Source organism: Thunnus albacares, chromosome 13, assembly GCF_914725855.1.
Source record: "Thunnus albacares chromosome 13, fThuAlb1.1, whole genome shotgun sequence".
NCBI lineage: Eukaryota > Metazoa > Chordata > Actinopteri > Scombriformes > Scombridae > Thunnus > Thunnus albacares.
The window spans coordinates 31,946,099-31,960,346 of NC_058118.1; the positions used below are offsets into that span (position 1 = coordinate 31,946,099).

Sequence of the window (14,248 nt, forward strand, 5' to 3'; positions counted from 1 at the left end):
GTGAAGCTCTTAAATTCCATCAAAGCTTCTGTGATAAACCATGAAACTCCTCAGAAATGCAGTGAAACCTCCTTTAAAGAGCAGAACCTCCTCTTACAGTGAAGCTCGTTAAGTATTTAGTCAATTATTTTAAACCTCTGATGAAACCACTTAAACACCAGCAAAACTTTCAGTATTAAACTGATTCAATCTGATTTTTCTGTCAAAAAGAATCCAAACGTTAAAACAAAGTGACATCAGAAGTTTTTATTGACGAGTTTTTGATCAAATCTAACAAAGCAATTAATCACAAATCAATACCATCAAATATCAAGTTACTGACAGACACTGACTGTTTAAAATCCTGTTTTCCTGACAGCTGATCGACCTTTGACCTCAGCCTGTTTCAACTAAAACTACGACTCACAGAACATAACGTGTTAACAACAAAAGATAAAGTGATCGATATTGATCGCTGAGTGACGGCAGGAGAAGTCATCAGTATTTGGGTCTCTTCACGTCCACCCTGAAAGATAAAAACACAGTTTAACCCTTTAATCAACAGACTGATTGATTATTACTCTATGACTGTAATAATCAATAAAAAACAAGGACCGCCTCCTCTCCTCTGATTGGCTGAAGGAATGACGACAGACTCACCCGTCGGCCTCCATCTTCTTCCTCTTCTCAATGATCTGACACATAAACACAAAACACTGATTATAACAGGCAGCTTCTGACATCACAGCATGACCTCATCATGACCTCATCATGACCTCATCATGACATCATCATGACATCATCACTTGTTCATCTGCTCATCGAAGGAAAAACTAAATGTATTTGATTGTTTTTACTTTTACTTAATTTATCTTGTTTTTATTTCCTTGTGAAGCACTTTGTCAGGATTATATTAATTATTATTATTATTATTATTATTATTATTATTTATTATTATAAGAAGAAGGATCATGAAGGTTTGAGTCTCACCGCGCTGATCTTCTTCCACTGTCGGTCCAGCTCGGCCTTCTCGTTGGTCTCTTTGAAGCGACGAGTCTTCCTGCCCTCAGACATCTTGATGCCGTACTGGAAGGCAGCCCTGCAGGGACAAACTTCACCGTCAGTACACACACACACACACACACACACACACACACACACACACACATATATACACACATATATATACACACACACACACACACACACACATATATACACACATATATACACACACACACACACACACACACACACACACATATATACACACACACACACACACACACACACATATATATACACACACACACACACACACACACACACATATATACACACACACATACATACACATACACACACACACACACACACACATACATACACACACACATACATACACACACACACACACATACACATACATACATATACACACACACACACACACACACACACACACACACACATACACACACACACACACACACGTGCTGTGCTGCCTGTCAGTCAGAGCTGAGGGTCTCAGTGAAGCAGACGTACTTGGGCAGAGCCTCCTTGTTGTTCATGTAGTCTGAATATTCCTCCTGCGTGTCGAAGTCCCAGCGGCCCAGCGGACCCTTCTTATTCCCCTGAGACACAAACACATCTGTCAGCAGCTGCTTTATGACATCATCACCACACAGGTTCAACGCGCCACTCATGTTTTCTACTGGAACTGATTATTATTATGATGTGATTGTCGTCAGTAAAGACTGAACATCCAACGCTCTGCTGAGAGAAACGAGTCACATGACACACGACGGACGACCTGACAAGGATTAATACAGTTGGAACATCACGTCGCTGAAATGTGAGGAAAACACAAAACTCACAACTTGTTTATCAATAATTTTATTAAACACATTTTAACTGATAATAAAGATTCAGATGTTTGTTTGTTCTGATGAATATACTCTTATATTCATATTCACGCGTACGCCGGCGGTCCGTGACGTCACGCGTACGCCGGCGGTCCGTGACGTCACGCGTACGCCGGCGGTCCGTGACGTCACCCGTACGCCGGCGGTCCGTGACGTCACTCTTGATTAATCGATCTACAGTGAATTGATCTTTAACTATTTTAATAACCGTTTGATGGCGAATGATCAGAAAGTTTTCACTGCTGTAAAATCATTGTTGTTGATTATTGATTATTGATTATTGATGGAGGAACTGATCTGCAGATGCATGCTGGGAGTTGTAGTTACCTGATCCATCTTACTGTAGTCCACCTCCTCATCACTGTCCACAGCCAGGTCGTCCATCCTGCACACACACACATTTATATAAACATGTGTGTGTGTGTGTGTCTTACGTAGCAGGGTAACACTGTGTGTGTGTGTGTGTGTGTGTGTGTGTGTGTGTGTGTGTCTTACGTAGCAGGGTAACACTGTGTGTGTGTGTGTGTGTGTGTGTGTGTGTGTGTGTGTGTATCTTACGTAGCAGGGTAACACTGTGTGTGTGTGTGTGTGTGTGTGTGTGTGTATCTTACGTAGCAGGGTAACACTGTGTGTGTGTGTGTGTGTGTGTGTATCTTACGTAGCAGGGTAACACTGTGTGTGTGTGTGTGTGTGTGTGTGTGTGTGTGTGTGTGTATCTTACGTAGCAGGGTAACACTGTGTGTGTGTGTGTGTGTGTGTGTGTGTGTGTATCTTACGTAGCAGGGTAACACTGTGTGTGTGTGTGTGTGTGTGTGTGTGTGTATCTTACGTAGCAGGGTAACACTGTGTGTGTGTGTGTGTGTGTGTGTGTGTGTGTGTGTGTGTGTATCTTACGTAGCAGGGTAACACTGTGTGTGTGTGTGTGTGTGTGTGTGTGTGTGTGTGTGTGTGTGTATCTTACGTAGCAGGGTAACACTGTGTGTGTGTGTGTGTGTGTGTGTGTGTGTGTGTATCTTACGTAGCAGGGTAACACTGTGTGTGTGTGTGTGTGTGTGTGTGTGTGTGTGTGTGTGTGTATCTTACGTAGCAGGGTAACACTGTGTGTGTGTGTGTGTGTGTGTGTGTGTGTGTGTGTGTGTGTGTGTGTGTGTGTGTGTGTGTGTGTGTGTGTGTGTGTGTGTGTATCTTACGTAGCAGGGTAACACTGTGTGTGTGTGTGTGTGTGTGTGTGTGTGTGTGTGTGTGTGTGTATCTTACGTAGCAGGGTAACACTCAGCGTATGAGTTTGATCCTCCAAAGAAATCTCCCAGCTGCTCCTTACTGTCTCTGTCTCTCCTCCCCGGAACAGTACTGCAGGTTAAAGACTCTACACACAGTACTACACACGGTACTACACACAGTACTACACACACGGTACTACACACAGTACTACACACGGTACTACACACTGTACTACACACAGTACTACACACACGGTACTACACACAGTACTACACACAGTACTACACACACAGTACTACACACTGTACTACACACAGTACTACACACACAGTACTACACACTGTACTACACACAGTACTACACACACGGTACTACACACAGTACTACACACGGTACTACACACGGTACTACACACGGTACTACACACGGTACTACACACGGTACTACACACTGTACTACACACTGTACTACACACGGTACTACACACTGTACTACACACGGTACTACACACGGTACTACACACGGTACTACACACAGTACTACACACGGTACTACACACGGTACTACACACTGTACTACACACTGTACTACACACGGTACTACACACTGTACTACACACGGTACTACACACGGTACTACACACGGTACTACACACAGTACTACACACACAGTACTACACACAGTACTACACACGGTCCAGACAGCCCCGCCCCCCTCTCTCAGTGTGACCAATCGTAGAGAAGGATATGAGTCCTGGCCCTGCCATTGGCTGCCTGCTGCTCCTGCAAACTTCTCATTGATCATTTTGATCTGCTCTCTGACTGATCCAGGACCTGCCAGACACACAGAGCTCATTGATCAGTCTACAGCTGCAGATATCTATTATCAATTCATCTAATGATTATTGTCTGGATTAATCGATTAGTTGTTTGATCCATAAAATGTCAGAAAATGATGAAACATGTGGATCAATGTTTCCCAAAGTTATTCAGTTTATCGTCATGGAGACTAAAGAAACCACAAACTCTTTACTGAATAATGACTCACAATGATTAATCGATTATCAAAATAATTACAGATTGATTTAATAGTTGATAACTAATCAATTAATGGAGTAATCATTACAGCTCCTGATCAGTTAATCAGTTGTTTTATGTCAGTTTTTACCTGAATCCACCTCCATCACCTGCAGACACACAGAGACACACAGTCAGTTCACAGCAGCACGACACCTGTCTCACCCTCTAACTACCTGTCTCACCCTCTAACTACCTGTCTCACCCTCTAACAACCTGTCTCACCCTCTAACTACCTGTCTCACCCTCTAAAACCTGTCTCACCCTCTAACTACCTGTCTCACCCTCTAACACCTGTCTCACCCTCTAACACCTGTCTCACCTTCTAACACCTGTCTCACCCTCTAACAACCTGTCTCACCCTCTAACACCTGTCTCACCCTCTAACACCTGTCTCACCCTCTAACACCTGTCTCACCCTCTAACACCTGTCTCACTCTCCAACACCTGTCTCACCCTCTAACTACCTGTCTCACCTTCTAACACCTGTCTCACCCTCTAACTACCTGTCTCACCTTCTAACACCTGTCTCACCCTCTAAAACCTGTCTCACCCTCCAACTACCTGTCTCACCCTCTAAAACCTGTCTCACCCTCTAACTACCTGTCTCACCTTCTAACACCTGTCTCACCCTCTAACAACCTGTCTCACCTTCTAACACCTGTCTCACCCTCTAACAACCTGTCTCACCCTCTAAAACCTGTCTCACCCTCTAACACCTGTCTCACCCTCTAACTACCTGTCTCACCTTCTAACACCTGTCTCACCCTCTAACCACCCGTCTCACCTGGTGCTCGTCTCCTCGTGGCTTCTCGAAGTAACTGTGTCTGCGGCTCTTGCTGTCGTCCTCTCTCTCCCGGTCTCTGTCTCTCTCCCGGTCTCTCTCTCGGTCCCGGTGGCGGTCTTTGTCTTTGGGGGGTTTGGAGGACGCCGGGTTGGACGGGATGTAGTCTCCGATGTCCTCAAAGATACTGAAACAGTGAGAGTCGAACAGTTAGATGAGCTGCAGCAGCGGAGAGCAGAGCGGCGGCTGCGTTCAGTGAACTGACCTGAGATCAGCTTCAGGAGCTCTTTTATCGTCCAGTTTACCTGAAACACAAACACACAACAACAAGCTCAGCATCACGATGATGATGATGATGATGATGATGATGTCAGCAGCAGGTGTGTCTGCAGTTACCTTTCTCCTTCTTCTTCATCTTCTTGTGGCGTGTTCCCTGTCGGAGGTACGACAGGATCTGAGTCAGCTTAGAGATCACGATGTCGTTGGTGGTCAGAGTCGTCTGAGCCTGAGAGACAAACAGACAGAAGATGAAGACGATGATATAAAGATGAAGACATTAACATAAAGCTGTGAGACGGATCTGTACCTCCATACTGGGACAGTCTGCTTTGCTGCGGATCAGTGTGGTGGGGATGTCGGTGTCGGTGAACTCGTCATCCAGATCGACCACGTACGCCATCCTGCCGGGCAGGAAGAGCTCGTTCCTCTCCACCTGACCCGTCCTGAACACCACGCGGTAGATGTTCCGACCTGAGAGACGACAGGTGAGCAGACCTCATTTAATAATATCTGTTCACCACCACACACCGTGTTTGCAGAATCATCATGATGAGTTTAACATGTAACTGTGTTCTAACGAGTCTGACTGTGATCATTTCAACAGTCTGATGACCAAACTCACCGAGACGCGTCTTAAACTCGATCTTCTCCTCCGGCTCCATGTCTTTCCTGACACACAGGTCAAAGGTCAGACAGACAGGTCAAAGGTTAGAGATATTTCGACTTTTTCTTAAAATTTGCACTCAGGTCTTAATGCACAAATTGAAAATGTGCATAACGACAGGTGGACGGAGACACTCTCAGTGCTGTGGTCCATTAACTAGGCTGAAACCTTCATGATTATTGTAAGAATAACAAACTGCGTTATGAAAAGTTAACAGAAGCTAAAACTGAAATATCACATTAACAACAGTAACAGGTTCATTTTTAATGTCTCGTCTTTGAACATCTGGAGAGAAACTAACATCCTGCTGAGTCAGGTTAGAAACAGAGGCTGAAGGTCTTTCTGTAGACCTAAAACCGAACCAGTTTCTACTCTGATGGTTTCGTACTTGGCCTCTTTCTGGACTTTCTCCATCATGTCCTCTTCTTCCTTCTCCTTGCTGGTGATTTCAGCTCTCACCTGCAACATGAAATACACTGACGTTATAGCATGTAGCATGTAGCATGTAATATGTAGCATATAGTGTGTAATATGAAGCATGTCGTGTGTAGTATGTAACATGTAGTATGTAATGTGTAGCATGTAGTAAGTAGTATGTAGCACATTGTGTGTAGTATGTAATATGTAGCATGTAATATGTAGCATGTAGCATGTAATATGTAGCATGTAGCATGTGGTATGTAGTACGTAGCATGTAGCATGTAGTATGTATGTTGTGGCGTCACACAGAAACTCAGCCGTTACTAAACTGACCTTCTGCAGCAGAGCGAAGTCCAGACCTTTCACCAAGTGAGTGTGCTCCATGTCACCACCCAAAAACTTAGACTCCTGAATCAGCTGCCGACGCTTCTCTGCCGCAGACTTATCTCTAAAAACACATAAATAAACAAAAACACAAATAAAAACAAATCAACAAATACACAGAGGACATCAGAGAAAGGAACAGAAAATAAAAATCCTGATTAGCAGCACTGTTAACATTAGCACTGTTAGCTTAGCATGACTCACGCCTCTGCGGTGGGTCCTACAGCTTGGTAGTTATCTGTGGTGTTAGCATTAGCTTAGCATTACTCACGCCTCTGCGGTGGGTCCTACAGCTTGGTAGTTATCTGTAGTGTTAGCATTAGCTTAGCATTACTCACGCCTCTGCGGTGGGTCCTACAGCTCAGTAGTTATCTGTAGTGTTAGCATTAGCTTAGCATTACTCACTCCTCTGCGGTGGGTCCTACAGCTTGGTAGTTATCTGTAGTGTTAGCATTAGCTTAGCATTACTCACGCCTCTGCGGTGGGTCCTACAGCTTGGTAGTTATCTGTGGTGTTAGCATTAGCTTAGCATTACTCACTCCTCTGCGGTGGGTCCTACAGCTCGGTAGTTATCTGTGGTGTTAGCATTAGCTTAGCATTACTCACGCCTCTGCGGTGGGTCCTACAGCTCGGTAGTTATCTGTGGTGTTAGCATTAGCTTAGCATTACTCACTCCTCTGCGGTGGGTCCTACAGCTCGGTAGTTAGCTGTGGTGTTAGCATTAGCTTAGCATTACTCACGCCTCTGCGGTGGGTCCTACAGCTCGGTAGTTAGCTGTAGTGTTAGCATTAGCTTAGCATTACTCACGCCTCTGCGGTGGGTCCTACAGCTCGGTAGTTATCTGTAGTGTTAGCATTAGCTTAGCATTACTCACGCCTCTGCGGTGGGTCCTACAGCTCGGTAGTTAGCTGTAGTGTTAGCATTAGCTTAGCATTACTCACGCCTCTGCGGTGGGTCCTACAGCTTGGTAGTTATCTGTGGTGTTAGCATTAGCTTAGCATTACTCACGCCTCTGCGGTGGGTCCTACAGCTCGGTAGTTAGCTGTAGTGTTAGCATTAGCTTAGCATTACTCACGCCTCTGCGGTGGGTCCTACAGCTCGGTAGTTATCTGTAGTGTTAGCATTAGCTTAGCATTACTCACGCCTCTGCGGTGGGTCCTACAGCTCGGTAGTTAGCTGTGGTGCTGATCAGTTCTGTCTCTTCGTAGTCTTTGTTGACGCCGTCTCGGCGCTCTCTCGCTCGGTCTCGGTATTTCTCGGCCAGCTCTCTCTCTCGCTCCATCTCCTGCTGACGTAGCTTTGCATAGTAACTGGAAGAGAAGATCAATAATTCATAACAAATATTACTAATAATACGATGCCAGTACGTATCCAGTTTCTGTTGTTGGACTCGTTGTTGTTTTGTGACGCTAACGATGGACTGACAGTGAGACAGACAGCAGCGTCACACACGGCCGCTGCACAGGAAGGACTATATGATGATACCAACGAAGAAGACACTCACTAACGAATGTTATCAGCTGTTTAATCATTGATTAGAAAATGTGCTGATTGTAACGTGTAGCACTGCTCATTCTGCAGGTGAACAGTTTGTGTTACAGAGAGGACACCTGTCTGCCAAACACCTGGAATCACCTGTTTGTAGAGAACCAATCAGTGATCAGTATCAGTTTTAGAGAGCTGATCAGATCATGTTTTACCTGAATGATCAATAAGAAGGTTTATTACACAATCATTATCTTACCTCTTCTTCTTCCTCCTCCGCGCTGCAGGATCCTCATCCTCATTGTAGTCCCTCGGCATTCTGGGAAAATAGTGACACAGTGACTACCTTCATCATCATCATCATCATCATCATCATCAATGTAAGTGTTGGACAGATGTGGATCTAATGTTGATGATCTTAAAACATCCAGAACAGAAACCTAAAACAGATGTCACTCTGCAGTCGAATCAGTCCCTGAGAAATGTGCTTGTATCACTCTGTTTCATGTTTATTGATTATAGATTATTGATCAGGCACATTATTATCCGCTGACACATACAGCTGAGTGCAGCTGGATGGACAAACCGAGCAGACAGATGAGTTCAGTGTGTCAGTGATGAACTGCAGAATAAACTGTTCAAATCTTCACATTTAAGAAGCTGAAACTGTTTTTAGGGTTTTTGTTTTTTAACAAAGCTCCAGAGTGAACCTCCGTCACTCACTCATGGTGTCTGGACTTGGAGGGCGGAGCCGACGAGGGCGTCGCCCGCGGCGTCATCAGCAGCTTCCTGAAGTCATCATTGGTCAGCTTGGACCTGCAGACACACACACACAGACACACACAGACACACACACACACACACACACACACACACAGACACACACACACACACACACACACACACACACACACACGCAGACACACACACACACACACACACACAGACACACACACACACACACACACACACAGACACACACACACACACAGACACACACACACACACACAGACACACAGACACACACACACACACACACACACACACACACACACACACACACACACACACACACAGACACACACACAGACAGACAGACACACACACACACAGACACACACACACACACACAGGTGAGATACAGTCTCTTTAACCCTCTGGGGTCACATCATTCGCCCCCTGCTGCCGCCATCTTTAACTCTCTGGGGTCACATTGGTTGGCTACGATGACAGAAGCTCTCACATTTAACGTTAATAACATCTCTGCACTGATGGACTTTATAAAGTGCTCTGCAGCGCAGCGTCCAGCTGCTACAACAAGCCGTCACATTTCTTATAATCCATCCAGGAACCACTGTGTTGTTTTTGGACACTTTGGAAATAATAATGTTTTATGTAGTATCGACTGTGCACACAACTACTGAGTGTTTTGGTGAATGAGATCGCTGGCAGCCATGTCGAGTCTGTCTCGTCCAATCACAAGCTGTGACTGGACGTGACCTTCAGAGTAAACAAGGACAGTTTCCTGAAGTGTACTGAGCTGCGTGAAGACGTGTTGCTACCTTCACTGTGACCACTGCAGCACTACGCAGAGTGAAAAGTCTGTTTTATATTGTTTGCGTGACGCCGTAAAAACTGCTGGTATCCATATTTTAAAAAAAACATCATAAAAACACCAAGAAACGACTGTTTTTTTTTTATAAAAATGTAAATATTTAAATTTTTCTGTGTAATAGAGACTTTATGAAGAGATTTTATTCATCTTTGTTTGTTTTTTAGGTCTCAGCCTACAAATGTAGAGACATCATCTGCACATGGATGAACTTCTTGGTCTTATAACTTTGTTTTAAGTCATGTGATATCACTGCAATAAACATATTCAAATAGCCAATGTTGTGCTGAAAAAATGAAATAAATGACTCGCTGGTAACTTACAGTAACGGATTCATACAAATGTTTATGAGGCCCCGGTGACAGGAGAGCAGCTGCAGTCATTATAAAGGAGCGCCCTCTGCAGGACACAGTATGGAAACACCTGCACACTTACACTACTGTTGTGCTTCCATCATGGCAGAAGATCATGTGATCTATATCCTCATGTTTTCATGACAGATATGGAATATTCTGCCGTCACTGGCGTCAGGTGATACTCACTGAGCTGCAGCGCGGTGGTCGTCCACCTCGTGTCCATCAGGAGCCAGCGGGTTGGAGTAACTCTCAGCTGCAGACACAGACAGGATGTTAGTTATACTTTATAGGTTTAATATTGTTAAAATATTCACATTAGAGCAGCTGGAACCAGAAAACTGTTAAAACAACAGATAATTAATCTAGTGAAGGTCATATTTCTACCTTTATGCTCACTTTGTAAATCTGAAAAAAGAAAACACTCACTATTTTCCCCCAGTTGATTAATATTTAAGCATATAAAAACACACATAAATATAAAAAATACCAACTTTTGTGCCATTATAATGACTTTAACAGGCTTTTTATTATTAAACAGCATTTCTGACTGGTCAGTGTTTCTGAATAAATTCGGATCACAAAACACCTTTTACATACAGGAATGTGTTCCAGCTGCACATTAATCACTTTAAATAAATAAATAATTTTCCATCTCTGGAAAGATTCAAAGACATCAGATTCACACATGAATCCTCCTTTTACAGATCTATTATGTTATTGATCTTTCTACCTTTATTCAGCTTTCATATTATTTATGTTTCAGACACAGTTGTAGAGGATGAGTGTCAGCAGGTTTAAATGTAAACATATATATGACTCTATATGTGCACATATATGAGTTATATGTATATATATATATATATATATAAGAGATTCACTTCATTATGAAACAACTTTTATCAGTACATTTAAAGATATTTCATGTGTACTGAGAGAAGCTTTTACATGAATAAAGTGAACCATTAATAAAGATAAACGGCTGATAAGATACTAGCTGTTGTTAGCTGGGACACACCAGCTGAGCCGATTAGAACAACGATTTATATTTTATATTATGATTATATTAATTGGTTGTTTCAGTTCAGTAAATGTGTCGATGAGCATGAAGAGTTTAAAACCTGCAGAAATCTAACGGAGTCTGTTTCGATGCATCAGAGTCGAGCTAATTTAAACTAATATAACTGAGCGATTCAACTTTCACACGGTTTAATTAATTAAACACCGCGGACACGTCTTTATTTATAGGTTTAGGCAGACTTTGATCAGGATTATATACATTTTATATCAGCAAGAAACAGATCTGTATCTCTGCTGACTTTAGCTAACAGCTAGCTCAGGCTAGCAGGCTAACGGTGTGTTAGCGTGCTAATAAATCTCCGGCTAACAGACTTCCGGAGCTGCAGCTTACTTTCAGGCATCTCGGCGGAGAGTCGGTGCTCTGCTCGGTGCTCTGCTGCCCGCTGAGAAACGGGAAACCTCCCGGTGTTTGTTTTATCTGCGCAGTTAGCCGGTTAGCAGGTTAGCTTCTTCAGCAGGTCTTCGCTGTGTTGTGTTGATCGGGGTCACTTCCTGTTTGAGGTGTGACGCCATGACGCAGCGCTGCGTCGTGTTTTCATCGTACAACATTCACTCAGTTACGTCCATGGATGTATTATAAGCTCTTATTATACGTCCATGGTTACGTCACATGATACAAAGCGTAGAACAGCACGCGGTAAGATGCCGGAAGAACATCAAACACACTCTAAAGACATAGAAGATAAACAGCCAACGCATTTCCATCACTGTATGATACTGGAGACAAGCTCACACTATTCATCTCTAGTTGACATTGTGGGTGTGTGTGATGTGCTGTTGTATTATGTTTTTTTCAGTGTGTTTTTTTGGTTTGTACTGATTTTTATTGTCCTGTTATGTGTTTTAATTGTAAGAGACTGCAGATGAAAATTAGCTATAAGCTAACTCTGGAGCAGTACATCACGTGGTAACATTTATGTTTAGCACTGTACATGGTCCCAATAAATACATAAATAAATATAACATTATGATTATGATTGTTGTTGTTGTTATTGTTATTATTACATACTATCATACTATTAACTAGCGGTGGAAACAATGATCATCACCAGATATTTTTATTGTTCGTGGGACAACAGAACATGTTTGATGTCGAGCGCAGCGTGAGGCCTTCAGACAATGTTCGAGGAGCGTAAGATGGAGTTCAGGCTGCTGTACCTGCACAACTGAGCATCAGTGATGGTGGAGCCTCTCAAACCTTCAACGACCCCTGAAAAGCAACAGGCCGACAGGCCGCGCTGCTCTGTAACTGGACTGTGACATCAGCTACAACATCAACAGAAAGACTGAAACTATTAGTCATGGAATTGATTAAATCGATAGAAAACTAACCAGAAAATATTTTGATTATCAATTAAGTAAGAATTTGCTGCTCCTCCATTTCTCAGTTTATTATTAACTGAATACTTTTGGGTTGCAGGAAACTGTGATGGACATTTTACACTATTTTCTGACCTTCTGTAGACCAAATGGATAATTTATGTACTGAGAAAATAACTGGCAGATTAGTTTGTTAATGAAAAACACATTAAATGTTAGTTGCAGATTGTCTGTAACACTGACCAACGTCTACTGAAACAACATCTAACAGCTGCTCTAACTTCAACTCTGTAAGAAGCCAAAACATGAATCAACATTTCAAAATGATAAAGTTTCTACAAGCAGGCTGCTTGAAATAATAATGTGTGTCTGATGTTGGTTTTCCGTGAAAAAAGATGAGTTTATTAGTTAAAAATCTTCAAATCTTCATCTTACTCTACATCTAGCCATTACATTTTATTTCTCAGAGCTTCAATATATTGTTGAATGCAGGACTTTTACTTGTAAAGGAGTATTTGATGGTAGTTTTACTACTTTTACTAAAGTAAAGGATGCGTTTTATTTCTTCCACCTCTGAACATATAAACTGTGTGAAACTCAAGTGTTGGAGGAACAGAAACATGAGCGTCTGCTGCCACCTGCTGTTCACTCACAGCATCACATCCTGTCAGAGGAGGAGCTGTTTGCTTCACTCACACTTTAAAACATGAAAACAGGAACATTTAGGCTTTAAAAAGAAATGAAGATGTTTGAAATAATCACATCCAGTGGATCAATAAACTCCACCAGTGTTCAAATACATACTTATTAAACATATTTATATGAAGTCTTTTCATTCACCATCAGAAATCAAACTGTCTCTTTACAGTGTGTCACCATTAAAACCATTAAAACCAGTTTGTTCTTCCACTCTCACATCAGCAGTTTGACTGAACCACATCATCTATCTTATGTGATGCACATTTACAAAGTTTACATAGTATATCAGATATGTTGTAAAGTTCCTTTGATGTATTTTTAGACTTTGATTATGTATCTCACAGTGTGTCTGTAGAACATGAATCCAATCGATCAATCTGATCAATAAACACCATCAGAACTCATCGTTTCTGAGTCGCTCTGACCAAAAAAAGCCAAAAAGTTTGACAGCGGATGTAAAAAATCAAAACGGACTTTAACTGACGTCAGTTGTGTCGTCACAGACTGTCTGAACTTTAAAGATCCTCCGCACATGTTTTAAGAATATAAAAATACTCTGCTTGGAATAATAATGTGTGTCTGATGTTGAACAACAGCTGTCAGACTGAATGTGAGCTAAACACATTAAACTGACACTTTAAACAGTCCTGAAACTGTCAAATACCTTCAATCTACTATATGAAATTAGATATGAATTAACATGCACACACACAAAAATAAATGGAGAAAACTAACATCAGCTACTGATCATCATGAACTTTATTCTCTACACAGGAACTAAATAAACACTCCAGAGAAAAACTAAATACTTCCTGTATGTCAGAAACACACAACAGCTCCTGGACTTCTCATCTCTAATGCTGTGTTCACATCATATGGGATGGATGGTAGAGGCGGGAAAGATTCCCATGTTTACAACTCGCCAGCGTTCATGTCACACAACAAATCAAGACGGCTGCATGATTA

General features: G+C 42.4%; 1 protein-coding gene across 1 annotated transcript; it reads right to left on the reverse strand.

The window, feature by feature from the left end:
* Positions 1 to 231: 231 nt before the first annotated feature.
* On the reverse strand, positions 232 to 11,785 carry ik (IK cytokine). The gene is made up of 20 exons (XM_044370142.1): positions 11,595 to 11,785; positions 10,373 to 10,439; positions 8,941 to 9,033; positions 8,477 to 8,536; positions 7,875 to 8,042; positions 6,682 to 6,796; positions 6,317 to 6,387; positions 5,887 to 5,933; positions 5,572 to 5,735; positions 5,382 to 5,490; positions 5,251 to 5,290; positions 4,989 to 5,172; positions 4,293 to 4,311; positions 3,874 to 3,958; positions 3,162 to 3,251; positions 2,232 to 2,289; positions 1,525 to 1,613; positions 970 to 1,078; positions 640 to 674; positions 232 to 505 (listed from the first exon to the last, which is right to left on the reverse strand). The coding sequence occupies exons 1-20, from the start codon at positions 11,602 to 11,604 to the stop codon at positions 478 to 480; spliced, it is 1,641 nt and encodes a 546-aa protein (XP_044226077.1). The 5' UTR covers positions 11,605 to 11,785; the 3' UTR covers positions 232 to 477.
* Between the last annotated feature and the right edge of the window lie 2,463 nt (positions 11,786 to 14,248).

What these genes read in the sequence shown, in the direction of transcription:
- ik (XM_044370142.1), bottom strand. An exon ending in CGGAGGAGGAAGAAGAAGAG is followed by an intron (nt 8,043 to 8,476) that starts GTAAGATAATGA and finishes CTTCTCTTCCAG; the next exon opens with TTACTATGCAAAGCTACGTC. An exon ending in GCTCCTGAAGCTGATCTCAG is followed by an intron (nt 5,173 to 5,250) that starts GTCAGTTCACTG and finishes TCACTGTTTCAG; the next exon opens with TATCTTTGAGGACATCGGAG.